The sequence below is a fragment of the Apteryx mantelli genome, chromosome 2 (genome assembly GCF_036417845.1).
Source record: "Apteryx mantelli isolate bAptMan1 chromosome 2, bAptMan1.hap1, whole genome shotgun sequence".
NCBI classification, from domain to species: domain Eukaryota; kingdom Metazoa; phylum Chordata; class Aves; order Apterygiformes; family Apterygidae; genus Apteryx; species Apteryx mantelli.
Window position 1 is genome coordinate 25,655,251 of NC_089979.1, and position 15,469 is coordinate 25,670,719.

General features: G+C 35.4%; 1 protein-coding gene across 8 annotated transcripts in view; it reads right to left on the reverse strand.

Annotated features, from left to right (window-relative positions):
* The window catches only part of STK3 (serine/threonine kinase 3), a 156,735-nt gene that overhangs the window by 66,839 nt on the left and 74,427 nt on the right, over window positions 1-15,469 (reverse strand). For 7 of the 8 annotated variants that reach the window (XM_067290355.1, XM_067290357.1, XM_067290361.1 and 4 more), the window contains exons 7-9: window positions 14,952-15,089; window positions 12,258-12,383; window positions 323-515 (exon numbers count right to left, since the gene is read on the reverse strand). In XM_067290355.1, coding sequence (XP_067146456.1) covers window positions 323-515; window positions 12,258-12,383; window positions 14,952-15,089 — 457 coding nt within the window. The remainder of the gene's footprint in view (window positions 1-322; window positions 516-12,257; window positions 12,384-14,951; window positions 15,090-15,469) is intronic. The other variant, XM_067290362.1, reaches the window with a different exon arrangement.

The following is a 15,469-nucleotide window of genomic DNA, read 5'->3' on the forward strand; positions in this document are numbered from 1 at the left end:
AACATAATCACTTCATTTCAGTTTAGCTCCAAGGAATATATGTGGGACAGGAGGCAAAAAGCAAGAAACAAATAGAACAGAAGGGAGAATTCACAAAAGTCTAAAATTAGACTTATCACAGGACCAAGATTAGGCTTACGCTTTGAGTCTCCTACTACAGTCACCTTTTTCTCTACCAACCAGAGAGAGCACTTTGGGAGATGAACACCTTCCCCTCTCAGTACTTGCTACTTAATGGACCATGATGACACAATGTTCTCATGCAGTATAAGATAACATATCACATTACTCAACAGAAAAGGGATGTAAATTAACAACGTACTTTTCATGGTCCCATCTTCCTCTTCATCATCATCACTATTTATCACCATGGTCCCCAAGTCTGATTCTAACATAGTGCTGTTGTGTTCAATCATTGTCTGAGCACCTTCACTCATCGTGCTTGTGGCCCTCATGGTACCAGCACTCTCTGAACTGGTCTTCACCATGGTGTGAGAGTCCAGCTCATCTTCATCCTATGAAGAAATATTTATCAGAACACAGCAGAGCATTTTAAAGAATAAAGTTATGATGCAATTGTTTAGATGCTTATTCATTAATTTTGCATCTTTACATAACCTATTTGTACTCCGTTAGACTTCCAGATTTAAAACAGTAATTTTTATATAAATAAAAGAAATGCAAAAATAAGTAAATATTCTTCTCTCTCGCCTATGTATGGTGGGATGGATTTACCAGAAAAGCAGCCATTTCTCTCCCCCTCCATTAACACTAGCTATTACACTACATGGTTCCAGTCACAATACAAGATTGAGCCACACATCCACTTTGCAGCAGCACTCAGCTTTGAATGTCTCATTGATCTTCAGGACCCATTATACCTGTCTGAGTTCCAAAATCAGAACCACCTTGTATGCAAAGTAATGTGGTTGTTTTGTAATGGACCATCACCAAGCATTTGCCCCAGTCACCCCCAAATGACCATGGCCAGGATCTTACATAGCACAGCACCCAGATGACAGAAGTCAGTTAAATTTAGGTGTCAGAACGATCCTCTGCAATAGTTATGAAAGTCCACCTCAAAAACACAAAGTCAACTTGTTTTATTTCAAGTCATTCTCCTTAAAACCCTTTGTTGTAAGACTGAGCAAAAGCACTTATTGATACTGTGGAGAAAAATATCTGTGGAGCACAAATCCTTAGCATTACGGGGCAGTGGGGGGGCAGCTAGTTTCATAGGGAGATACAAAAGCATTTTGAATCAGTGACAGTTGTGCACCATGAATGTAAGGACCAGTTTATGAATTACAATCCAGTTTAATCCAGTTTATGAATTATAAGATCCATATGGAATACAAATATTTGAAAACATTATTAGCAAATCCTACTCCTTTCTGAAGTCAGATTTATAGTATATGCATGTCATCATAACAATCTGAGGAATAGTGTGAGGTACTCTACACGTTTTCTACCTGGGTAAAATCTATGCGCCAAGAAAAAAAATAAATTTAAAATGTTCTCCTTGTTGTTTATAAAACAAATAATACCCACCACCGTGAAGGCAGTCAGTTTCACATATTTAAATTTTAAATGCAAATGCTACCCTTGCTGATTTTATAATCTTCCTAAACAGGACTTAAAAAAACAGTTAGATATGCATGCATTTCCTCTGCTATGTCACGACATCACTTGTGTTCAGATGCAATGAACTCTATCCCTGATGAGCAAGATATTCTTACTACACAGCTCAGCTTGAAGGACTATCACATAACATGTTTTTCTATTATTTGCTAACTACAAATAATAGGCCTGTTACTATATGTAATACTAAAACCACATTTCATCCACTAACAAATTTCCCCTTTCTTTCTAAATCTTTATATTGTTTTACATATGTTCTGTTTTTAACACAAAGAGACCTGTTGGGGAGGGGGCGGGGAGAGGAGGAGACATCTACAGGCCTGGCACTTTGTTTCTTACTGAACTAGTTCCTTTCCCCTTAGTCTGACAAAGCATTCACTTTTTTGGCCTCTAATATACACATAACTGCAAGAGCAAACCACATAGCATGAGTGCCTACTGCACTAATGGCTGATGTAAGCACATATAAAAAATTGTAACTAGCAATATCAATACACTAGCTCCTGAAAATCAGCTACTGTACCCCTACCCAGAGACATGGAAGTAGATCCAATCTCGATTCGGGGAGTGTGGCCAACAGCATAACATACTGACACCAGGATACAGACCTCAATCTGTGATTGGTATTTCAGATGTCAAAAGAATCATTCTCCAATTACAATGTGTAACAATATGCAAGCCCTTCACTTGCTTGCTTCCTGAATTTTTCTTGAGCTGCATTCTAAAAAACTATATTTATACCTACTCTAAAAAACAAAGATACTCCCAAAGATTCAGTGCTGTAGCTGTAAACTATTCGTAAGGCCCGTGCCAGGATATGAATAAGAAATATTTTAGTAGTGCTCCTCCTGGTGGCAACTTAAAATTACTTTTTTTCTCCCCTTAACATTCTTGCTGATCCCACTGTTTTCCACAAGTTTTCCCCTTTGTGCCAAGGGTCCTTGGAAGTAAAGTCTTTTCACCCAGAACTGTCTTTCTGCACTGTATGTTAAAAGTGGCAGAGCAATCAAGTGGTTATCTATGAGTGTTTCTTTAGTACTGCAATACAAAGAACACGGAGTCAGGGTGCACTGCTATTTCTTTCTATTAAAAGTTTCAGATTAAGTTTCTCTAACACACAGGCAAATCTTTGAGTTTCAGATCCAGTAACATTTGATTTATTAATTTGACTACTATTAATATCTGCATGCTGTGCATAAGGTCCTAAATTTACTAAAACTGAAATCAGAGATGAAATAAATGTTTTTCTGAAGCTTAGAATTATTATAGAAGTTAACATGAAAAAGTGAAAACCTAACCAATATGAACAAATATGAAATGGAGTCATTAATAGCCATTTTAATATCTTCCACTTCATTAAAAATGTCGGTGTTTTTTAGTTCTTGTCCCAAATCAACACACGGATTTTCCCAAGGTATGGCGTTTCATTTTCCAGTCTAAGAATGACTGAAAGTTTTTATTTTACCATTGTTAGTGGCATACAGAACAATTGTTATCTAGCACCTAGAAGACTATTGGTCACAAAACAACTGACATAACAGCTGTCCCAAAAGGGGACGTACACAATATTGCGTCAATCATGATTTCTCTAGATCAGGAATGATGTACTGAGAGAGCGTGATATACAGCTTTTTCTGGGGCTGTGTATGCTGTAAAATCATCAGTTTTGTGGATTAATCAGGTTGTGTGCTTCCAGAATTATCATGCCAGTATTTTTCACAAATATGAGATTTGGCTAATAAGCCAGTAGACCATACTGAATCTGAACAAATCACTTAGATCAACTGGGTATTTTTATAAAGTTACATAAGTGCATGTTTACATAACAGATGAAAGTCATTCCTGAGTACCAATTATGATTTGTACTTTATTGTTCATAAATATTTTTGTAGAACTTCTGATCTGTTATTAAAAAAAAGTAAACTCACTGATTAAATAAAAACAAATACAATATCATTTTTAACCAGGAAAAAAATATAAGTTAGTAAAGCAGAAGTGTCATGTTCCCATACTGTTTATGAAAACAGATCCAAAAACCAAGTAATGAAAATAGCTAACTAGGGCATTACACTGTCTCCCATTCTCTTGTGTACAGTAATAAGCACCAAATTTGTATTTGACTGGGGTTTCTGATGCATCAGTATGCAACAACAGAGAGACAGAGACAGCAAGCGAGAGCACACGCGAGCACGAGAGCTAACTTCTTCTAACATGCTACAGTATCATCAATTACAGAAATTCTGAACTTCAGTAAAACACTGTCAATATCCCGCGACGCTAATATACTTTGGATCTCCGTATCTACCAAAGTCAAGTTAAAAGACTTGATTATCAAACAAACCCTTAAAGTATGAAAATGCATTCATGAAGACAGCAAGTTCAAAAAGACCTCAATGGAAACCACGTGCAAGACTTCACAATATGTTCATTACATAAAAGATATCATCATCACACATTACAAGCTTTTTTACAGAAAAGATTTTCTTGCATATGATATCTAAACTACATTATGATACACCCAAATGAACTGAAGCAATACAGATTTAAGGATTTCTCTGTTGCATTTCTAACTTTCAAAGGAGAAAAAAGTGATGAAGACTGATAAAGGAAACAAACACAGGCCAAGCAAATACGGCAGTGTGCCTTTACAATCTGTCTTCATCTATGGTTTGTAAGTATAAAAAACCGCTAGAGGGCACCAAAGACAGCTAATTAGACAGCAGTGTGTTAAAGGAAGATTTACATGCCGGAAAAATTTAGTATCCTGTAAAATAATTTCATTTACTATTAACACCTCATCATCACCTTTGAAAAACGTGGTTGTAGTCACAGCTATCTTTTTGTAAAAGCACTGTAGTAGCTACATAAACACATAGTATAGTTTGGTCAAGTACAAGGATTTTTTCAAAGTTCCATAACATTTATAAAGCCCAGCTACAACTTGAATATACGCTTAATTTGAACACGCATTAAGTTTAAACATATCAGCAAAACATGTGAAGACTTAACTTTCAGCATATGCTAAAATCCTATAGAATTCAATGGGTAGTCTAAACACATAGTCTAAACTTAAAGTCATGAAACGGTGTTTAAGCTTATTTTCTGTGTACTTTCAACTGATGTATCTGGTAACGACTTACTGCTCACACTTACCTCACTATGTTCAACCTGCCTGTAATAGGCTTCTGGCTCTAAATTGCTGTGGACTTTAACAATATGTTCTTAAAAAGTCGTTTAGGCTCCCTTGGATATTTCACTGGACAAAGTGATCTTCATGTATTTCTTACCTAACTTGAAGGACACTTAAAGGACTACAGTCAGACAGGTATGGGATTAGCAGGTATGGTAAGTGTCCTCTAAATTAGAGGAAAAATGCTATGAAAAGACGAAGTTTTAACAGTGTATTTGTCATGCAAAGTTTTATATATATATATATATACATACACACACACACACACACACATATACACACACATATACATATATAAATATATAGCAAAGTAAATCTAATATCCTTGAGAAAATTACTGCCTAGTGTATCAGATTTTAAATACAGAATAACTTAAATTACTCACTAGTTCCTTTAAAACTACTGATATAAATATTATAAAAATATAAAGGAATAACACCATCAATTAGTCGCTAAATCTCAAAAGTCAGAAGCCAACTTCTCATAATTAATACATGATTAACCAAACAAACTTCTGTATGAATAAATAAGCATAAAGATAGACAACTATTAACACTGCATTCCTAGGAGAAACAAAGCAGATCACTGAAGGAGGAATTACTTGTTTGAATGCTCTAAAATAATTAAGCATTCCTCACATAATACAGGCATCTAAATGTAAAAGAAAACATACAGTAAGAGCTGCTTGTTAGCTCATTCGTTTAAAGATCCACAGAAATAAATATTTAGACATGTTTCTTGCGAGCTGCCAGGCAACGAGTTACTTTACATTCCCATAATACAGCTGCCCAACCTCAGAATCAAATTCACATCACACTTCAAAAAATGCACAAGAGAAGAGACTGGTCATGTTTAGTAATGCTTAAACTAACATTTAAACTTTGATATTGGGATTAACCTTCTGTAGAATACACCACTTGCAATTTTTGCTTAATTAAAAAAATCTGTACAATTACTTCAGCACCTATCAAAACATGTCAGTTTGTCAAAATGTATTTTCATCACACAAGCAGCTCTTGTAACAGGCATAAAAATCAATTTGGAGTGCACTATTTATAATGACATTATGTATCTCTCTGGAAGAATACAGACATAAAGACAGTATTTAACACAGCCATTTAGTTACAGGCGGCAAATGAAGTTTTGAAGAGCAAAAGATATTTACATTTTAAAACTGACAACTTCCCATACTATAAAGTGATCACAGAAAGTGGCGAAAATGAAAAACAGAAATCAATTTTAGGGATATGATTCCTCCTCACTTGAAGAAAACCAGACTGAATAGGTCCTGAAAATTAAGTACATAACTAGGAAATTTTTGTATCTGATTTAATTCTTCAAAAACACATGCTACTTTCCATTCCAATTCTAGTTACATAAGTCCCTTATAACCCCAATGCCCATTACAGTATCTATACAACTCTAAATACGACTGTTTATAATACAGAAAGGATATTCCTTAAAGTGTTTTGTTTTTTCATGTTAGAGTGGATATTTTAGACATTAATACGATTTATTAATAACCAGCAGAAGTGGTGGCTACTATCATCAAGGATTAAATGCAATACATCAATAGAATCCTTTTCAAAGCAGCTTTGGAAGTACTGAGTAACATAAAAATCATCCTTTTCCTAGTACAACATATAAAATTGGTTAAACTTCCACATTACCCAATATCGGTATGTATATATAGACACACATACATATATATGTGCATATATTTTTAATACCGGTAGTGTTAAATCTGGTTTCCTAATGAAGGAATCTTATACTTGCATTTAACACCTTTCTTCCTGAAGGGCCCCAAAACACATAACAGTACATACACAACTGCTCAAGCTTTACATAGGAAATTCTTGAGTTTTTAGATCAATAAATTGAAGCCACAGACAGGTTAACTCAAATCATTCTCTTTCAACGGTATATAGACTCAGTTCACTGCCCATGAGAGACCTTTAACGTCAATGGATTGCCTACTTTACACTAACATCAAAACTTGCTTTTGCTTCTAGGTGTTATTTAAATATGCATCTCTCTGGTCCTCAGCACAGCAGTATCACTGGGCAAAATCCACTTCTAAGGTATTATTTTGCAGAATTTATGTGCTAGCTGGTTATAACTTTCCAATCCAATGGTGATTCCAATTACATACATAACCTGACAGCATTTGAGATTTTAAAAGATGAAGAAATATGCATATTTGACTACTACTACACAAAGTATTTATAGGGACAATCATATCCCTTTCCAGAACTGCAGCCATCGTTGCACGCTGGCTTATCAAAAATGAAATTATCATTTGAACGGCATATTCATGTAGCCATGTAAACTGCATAAGAAGCTCTGTATTTCTCCAGGGCTGGATGGAAACCAGTATGAAAGAACAGGGCACGTGCAATGGTTACTTACTCTTCCACTTGGAAGCTGGACTGCTGACTTCACCCACTACAATACACCAAATCAGCACTCACGTTATCTGTTTTCCCTTTCCAGAAAAGGGATTCATGCTCAATTAGAACTGTAAGAAGAACTGGTTTATTGTTTTTCTTGCCATTCCCAAAGCAAGTTCCAAATTAACTGAAATACATAATCTTTGATCTTATTTTGAAATTAAGCATTATTTCAAATTGAAAAATAAAAATATTTTTAATAGAAAATGACAAACAAATGTTCCAAAGCTTTCTCTTTCTTTTTTTTTTTAATCCTGGTTTCCTTTAATAATCTGTCAATCCATTCATCAATTTCTGCCTAGTAAGTTTCTTTAAAAAAACTAAAATCTGCGCTTTCCAGAATTTCACTTTATTCTGACCTCAATCACACCCACACGTTGCTCAGGAGTCTTCTAGCCCTTTTCAGTTTGGCTCTTTACAGTTTAGGACACGTGGTACAGAAAACTTCTCTGATTAAAGAAAAATATTTGTAACACTTTGTCTTACTGTTCAGCACGACTTCCCAGTTTGGCAGTTTTTGTGCTTTTAACCAATCACAATGTTTAATGACTGGAACAGGGAAACATTTTGGTTTCATCTCTAAAATGAAACTGTAGTTTCTTATAATGATTTATTGCACTGAAATTTGGTGAGAAGACATGGGAAACCTGTATCACGAATGATTATTAAAACTATTTCTGTACAAGATTAATTACACATTTTTACAATATTACAGCTATTCAAACTGTATTTGTCAAAAATATAAGTAAATTCCCTGCACCCATCAGTATTCTTAATTTCACTTGCTCTGTAACTTAAATTTTAAGGTTAAGCATTTCTTAATTTTTTTCCCCCCACTCAAGGCTTACCAAGCAATACAAAATATTTAGAGGATATGTTTACCGGTGGGAAAAAGCATACTTACTACCAAATATCACATTAAGAAATTGTAAAAAGTAAAATTAAGTCCTAATTATAACTTCACAAGCTTTATCACAGATTGTTTCTCCGAACCATAGAACCATATGAAAATTTAGGGAATTAAAAAGGCATGTATCTCTAAACAGCATAAAAGAACACAAACCAAAATCTTTGAAAGAAAGGAGCAAAAATACATTTTACCTAATCTTTTGGTAAAGAAACAACTTTTTCAAAAGTTTAGCTATTCAACATAAACCTTACAGCAAAGACACCTGGACTACTAGCATGAGCTATCCTCTCATTTATTATAAGACATTTTTGCAACACATGGTGGCTTATAGCCTTCTATAAAGCTAATGGACTTAAGTGAACAAAAAAGGCACAAAAACTCTTCAGCTTAATTAGTTCCCAGGAATAATTAAATTTATTTCTCCAACATCAGGAAAAAGATATACAATTATCATACCGACACATGCCATTTCCACTTTTCCAGTTTTGCCAGTTGGTACATTCCTTTCATCTGTTCTGCTTACTAGTGCATCTTCTTGTTATCTTTGCACATGGGTTTTCCTCTAGATCTGGAACTTCCTCCCAAGCTCAGACAGAAGATTTATTCCTTCCCCCTACTGAAGCTTATGAGAATGACACAGACTAACTTCAAAAAATATCCATTTTCTATACTATGAGCAACGCTGGCCTTTGCTGGAGAGCTACACAATTAAGCTCACGCTCACATCACCATGGCATTACTAACGCATCCTCTGAGTTACTGTAACTTCAAATGCACACACAGGTCCGCAGCAAGTGTTAGGTAATGTGACTTACCTTAGCCCACAATGAATTTGACCCTGGGCTATTTGTGATATGCCTAGTCTACTGCTGGATCTTTCTCACAGCACATAAAACAGATATGAAGTTTTAAGGATTAACCTTTCTCTGTTTTTTCCCCCAAAGAAGAACAGTTGCATAAGCTGTTAAGTAGAGTTAGAATAAGTAGTTTAGGCAATTACTACCACTAGCAGGATGCAGTATGTACCCACATGAACTCTTAAACTTGTCTTTTTTTGCTGTAAAAACATTAAGTGATAGCTTGAACTAATCTTTTTTGCACTTTGTATTCAGACTACCTTCAGCGTCCATTTAAGCCTAACCTTTGCAAAGTTTACTTTGCAGTAAAATAGACTCATAGAGGCAACCAGCTTATCTTGCTGAGGAAGCAAACTTCTTACCTTAAAAATTGAACTGTAAGTGCTTATTATGTCTTATGCATTTAAATGCAATACATGATGCACTCAGTATCCAGGACCCATCCTTCAACATCCCTTACAAACATCATTTATTAACTTTAATGAGTCAATTATAGCCTGTAAGTCAGCATCATAGTAGAAGACAAAAAGGAGTACAAGAGATCAAATCACTAAGGATTGTAAAGCTATTGTACAAACAATTTCAACAATCAACTCTGAGGATACTATACAGTATAATGTGCCCTGGTTTAGACTTTCAATGTAACTTTTTTTTAATTTAAATCATTCTGAAGTCTTTTATAATTTTATCAGTAAAAAGAGCTTCTCCTAAGAAATACACCCTTCTTTTCAATATGTCCATACTGTTAACCTTTTTATTCAGACTCTCTCATTCCCTCTTGCCTGTCATCTTCAAGTCTCAGCTAGTGATCCCTCCACTCCAGGTAATACCACTGCAAAGGCTCACTCTTCCAACTTCTCCATTGTTTCATTATGATAAAGTGATACCTTGCTTTTCATTTTTCTACTAGCCTCCTTTTCTCAAACATAAGCTGACTAGCTTCATTCACAAGTTCCCTTCATGGCCTTCTCCCATTCCATTGTATCTCATTCAGTACTGAGAATTCAACTCCAGTCTCAAACTGGTCCCTTCAATTACTCACTTCTTAAGTTTTCAAATCCCTTTACTCTTTTCTCAGGTCCTGTGCTACCACTGGCAGGCCTTCCACTAGCCCTCTGCAAGACTGCCATTATTGTCCTTTAAAACTCCACTACATCATGATCCTGAAAAAAATTGGCAAGGTATGCTAATGCCAGCGCTTCCCATACCAACTAAGCTTATTATCTCTGGCTGTGGCTCCCTGTCATCCACACTGCTTTTCTGCCTTGTGTTTAAGACCAATTTCTTTCAGGCAGAAGCTAGCCTCCGGTTCTGGGTTTGTTCATGCTCATGCACTGATATATGACCACAGCCCCCAGAAATTATGGTAATATATGTAAAAAGTGATGGACTTAACATTTCCATGGACTATAAAATGACTGCAATTCCTTTTAATGAACAAGTTCTACTACTCTCTCAGCCCTGCTAATCAAAGATACTTCTGTTATTTTAGGACCTGAGGCATCTATCTTTTATAGGCAGTAAAAACTGAGGTCTCACTGTCTTTTTAACTCAGAACCTAGTGCCTGACTCAACCATGCAAGTAAATGGTAAAACTCCCATCCATTGTAATAGTACACAAATAACAGGTTCCTGCCCAAGACCCCGTATTTGAGGTTCTCTTACTCTAGACACTGAACAGTCTAGAAAATATATCTGTATTTATCTGAGGAGTCTTCATTTCTGATTTTTGTATCCATGCAAAAAGCATGAAAAGCTGCTAAATCCTTCTTCTATTAACGGTAGACAGAATTTGGGTTGCACCCTTTCACACGATATGTGGGGTGCACCACATACTGGGCTGCCATGCATTATTTAGTCCCTGCCTGGTCACCTGATTCCTCATCTGAACCTCAGACTGTGCAATTAAGTGTCATTCCTAATTCTGGGCTCACGAAAAACACCAACACCCAAACATTTGAGGTCTGTAATTTGGAAGGCAACAGTAGGGAGGAAAGCATGCTAGTAAAGACATTAAATTTTTATGTCTGTTATAAATCAATCTCTTCAGAGGCCAACTATTCAACTATTCTATATATTAAGTAACAAACATCAACTCTGCATGTCAAGTCACACATCTCCACATAGGTAACATTTCCTAATGCTAAAAATAATCCCAACCTTCCCTGCTTGTTTTATTCCTGAATAAGCAAATGTTATCCAGAATAAACTAACTTTATAAACAAACCATCAGTACTCTTAGAACAGAAAAATATCCTGCAAACAAAAGACAATACTATATGTTGGGATCCAAAATACTCTACAGTATTTGCCTGAAAGCTATTCCTGCATGAATTACCTAGTCTTAGATGATCTAACAGAAATTCTATAATTTGAGATGTGGCAGACAATGCATTACTGCACTGTTCTTTTGTGTTTGCGCAAAGCTGCAAGATTTCTACTAACATCCCAGCCTCCATCTTTTCTGTGTGCTATTCCTGAGTGACCTTGGCTCTGATGGAATGTGTGGCAATACACTTCTTTGAAACGTATACTGCTGCCTTGCACAAGACTGCCCTAAAATAAATCACATAGAGAGAGTAATAATGCTAAGGAACACCGATTTATTTCTAACATTGCTAAACAATTATAAATATAACCTATTTATCACATGACCTCGCCCCCCCTCAAACATATGCTAATGTCATCTGAGGAATCAGTTGCTGTCACCATTTTCATTTTATACACAAAACTTGAGCCAAATGATACTTTAATGACTACTTATCGTGCTTCATGAGCAACTATTTTATATATTTGACTTTTCAGAAAAAGCTAAGTAGTCTGAACTCCTGAAAATTAAACCACTCTTTTTCTCTTTTTTTTTTTTTAACTTCAATGTGAAAATGGGAACTTAACAGTGTAATTTAGCAGTCCTTTTTTCTTTTTAATGTTAGTTTGCACAACTAAAATTGACATGTTTTCTTTCTCCCCTTCTAGAAAAAGTTCTTACTATGGCATCTCATGCAAAAGTGCTGAAAACAGGCCGATGCTACATTACTCTCAGAAGCATTTTACTCTGTAAGAATAAGAGAACACTCAGACCTTATAGGCTGAAAAATATATAGGAACAGTAAAAGTATTTGTAAATCTGAGTACAGAAAGTAGGGGAAAAAAGAAACAGTAGCTAATCTACAAAATACAGATATTTCTAGGGAAAAAAAAGTACACACCGAATTTTCTTCCTCTTCTTCTAGTTCTCTCTGTTGTTCCTCATGTCGCTTCGCTTTTATTTCCATAGCTTCAGTGATCAGGTCCCTTAAAATTGAAACTGGCTTGGCATTCTTAATAAATGTATGCTAGAAAACAAGATCATGGAGTCATGTAACATCATTACAATAGATACCCTTCAGATACAATGTAATTACAAGTCACGTGTTAAAAACAACATACCATTCAACATCAGATTTTAGTGATAAACAGTATTTCACATCACACACTAATTAAAATCTACACTAACGCAACATGTGATACCTTTTAGTTGCTTTATAACTAAGGTCTTATTGTTTTATTTAGTTGGGTTTTTTAAACAGCAAGCTATGGGAAAATGTAATCATATAACACAGCCGCTTTATAGTTAAGGATATAATTGTCCAAAGGAAATGTACGTTAAGTAGTAAATAAATAGAGTGGTGATTGTCTGACATAGAAAAGCAAACTTTTTCAGATATTCAGTTACAGCATTTAATTAATCTTAACAAGCTGACAGCATAAATTAGTGGCCGTAAGCAGAGCAACTATGGCTGTTGCTTACTTCAACAAACCTGCACTTTAATATGTCATAAAACATTTCATCATCTACAATGCTGAAATGTGGAACAGACAAAAGAAAAAACACTACTTTTTAGCAGGAAGATTAATTTTAATTCAAAACCATTTAAAACATCATTCCCTCCTTTAAGACAACATGTGCATGATGCAATTTACATTCATTTTGCTCGAGTAAACACCTGTCAGAAAGATTCAGATTTTTGAGTCATTATAAGAAAAACATTATCAAGGCAAAATGTAACTCTTGGAGTCTCAGAAGTATATTACTACACAAAATTGTTCCAACAAGAATAGAACGGATGAAGTCTAGTGTTCTACACCTACTACCTGTCTTCTCCCCTACCATATTAACCCAATTACTCTCCTCTTTCCTCCACAATATTCCCCCTCAAGAAGTACTTTAATTCCCATTCATATCCCACAGCAATTCCAGTTCTGTCACACATCCTCTAAATTCCAACTGAGGAAAAGGCAATAGGTACATACGTTGGACAAATCATGGTTTTCTGGCCAGTAGGTGTAAGGAAAGAGGCAGACTGAACCTTTTTTCTAAGTGTGTGCATTAATGGAAGTCTCTTCTATCCAGCTGCCAGTTTTCAGTTAACTATTGGGACTTCAAATCTTTAAGGTCTCAGATACTGATTCACTCATATTAAAATCTAAAACTTTCAATTTGTAACTGTCCTTCCACTCTACATTTTGATGATCTCATGGTGTGAAAAATAAGATACTTAATATCATGACCTATGAATTTGGAGATTTATTACTGGAAACTACTTCCAAAAATTTTGATGTTCTTCTTGTAGTGGAGCTGACTCAAATTTATATTTAAAAAGAGGATATTTCTACCTGGAGACAGGAGGGGGGGAAAAAAACAAAACAAAACAACAAAAAACTATCACAAGAGTCTTATAGCTGAAATTCCAGAAGATAACCATTTTCTTTGTTCATCAGTCTATCTAAGAACCTCAAGAATAATATCTAACAATAGCAAAGAGAAGCTTAAAAGAACAAATTATCCAATAGGTTAATGAATGAAGATTCAGAAAAAGAAAAGGATCCAAAAGACCTAGTAAAATTTTCAGTTTCTGTTTCATTATCAAAGGAAGATTATTTACAGGAAATTTTAGTTTCCATTTCCACTGGTCAGAACCAATTCCAATTTTTCAAGAAATCCAAATTCCCTTTTTTATTCCATTACATTTGTTCTACAAAGCTTAAATAAATGTATTTTCTCTCAGTTACTTGAAGCCTGGTTATGACAGCACTGAAGGCAGCAATAACACAAATAAGGGGCTAAAAGAGGAAAGTCCCTTTGCATTTTCTCTCTCCCTCACATACTAAAGTGTGCAGCCCTATTAAAAATTAGGCCTATTTCATAATGCTACATCTTCTTGATAGATCAATCCCTCATCTGTTCAACTTCTGTAGTTCTTTGAATTTCCTCTGCTTTGCTTGCATCTCAGTACCAAAAAGATACAACTGTTATATTTCCTCAGGTATTAGAAACTCAGGTCAGTGAGCAAGCTAAAGCCTGGCACACCCTTCACTGGCGCCATACATCCCCATTGCCAACTGCAGCTTGGATGTAAAGTGCCCAGCTGCTATAACTTGACCCAAAAACAAACTCCTCACACCGCCCGTCTGCCTCAGACCCTTCCAGGACACAGAACAACTCGTCTGCTTAATTTGACATAACCAGAAGGGCGGACTGAATACACTCCATCGGTGGTCCCCACTGAAGGGTAACCTGGGCTCAATTCCTTTACCTAACACTTGTCTAAATCCTGAAACCTAATGAAGGTCTCTATCCACAAAGCAAGAATGCAGTTTTGATAGCAAGAACCAGCCCTACACTTCATAAATAGCAATTCATTTTTAGAAGCGGGAAAAGGAGGAATAAGATGGGGCTAGAGATACAGAAGCTGACAGAGAAAAAAACACAAAGTGGAAAAGAAATAGAGCATAACAGCTAAAATGGGACCTGCTTTTGGAAATTTTCACAGCAGTTCTGGCTTGAGATTGGAGGAAAGAAAAAAGAAAAAAAGAAAAGAAAGCCATAAAACATGCATTTCCTCAGCAATTTAAATACTGACCTGTAGAAGCTGTGTTGCTGTAGCTCTCTGTTCAGGATTTTTCACTAAACACTTCTTCACAAAATCTGTGAATTCATCAGACCAGAGCTCTGGCTTCCTGAATGTTGGAGGGGGATTTGTAGGAATCATAAAAATAGCCTGGTATAAATAAATTAATTAATTAAAAACAAACAAACAACAATAGCAAGTTTTAGACCAAAAAAAAAGTCACAGTACTGAAGCCAAGTAAATAATTGCTTTATTCACCTTTTTTTTTTTTTTTTTTTTTGTAAATCAGGTTAAGAATCTGGAAGACAAATTTTAAATAGTCTAGGATTTCCACTAAGATTGAGATTGAGGAAGTAAATCCATCTGCTACTAATGTAGCTACTTCCTATTAGATTTCCTCTATTTAAACTGTACCCCATTGAGCACATCACTCTTTATTTTATCTATTACTGTTTATCAGTCTCAAGAGATGATTTGGTTCTTTTGGAAATTCTTAACAGAAATAATGGCGCTGCTTGTTTAAATAGATA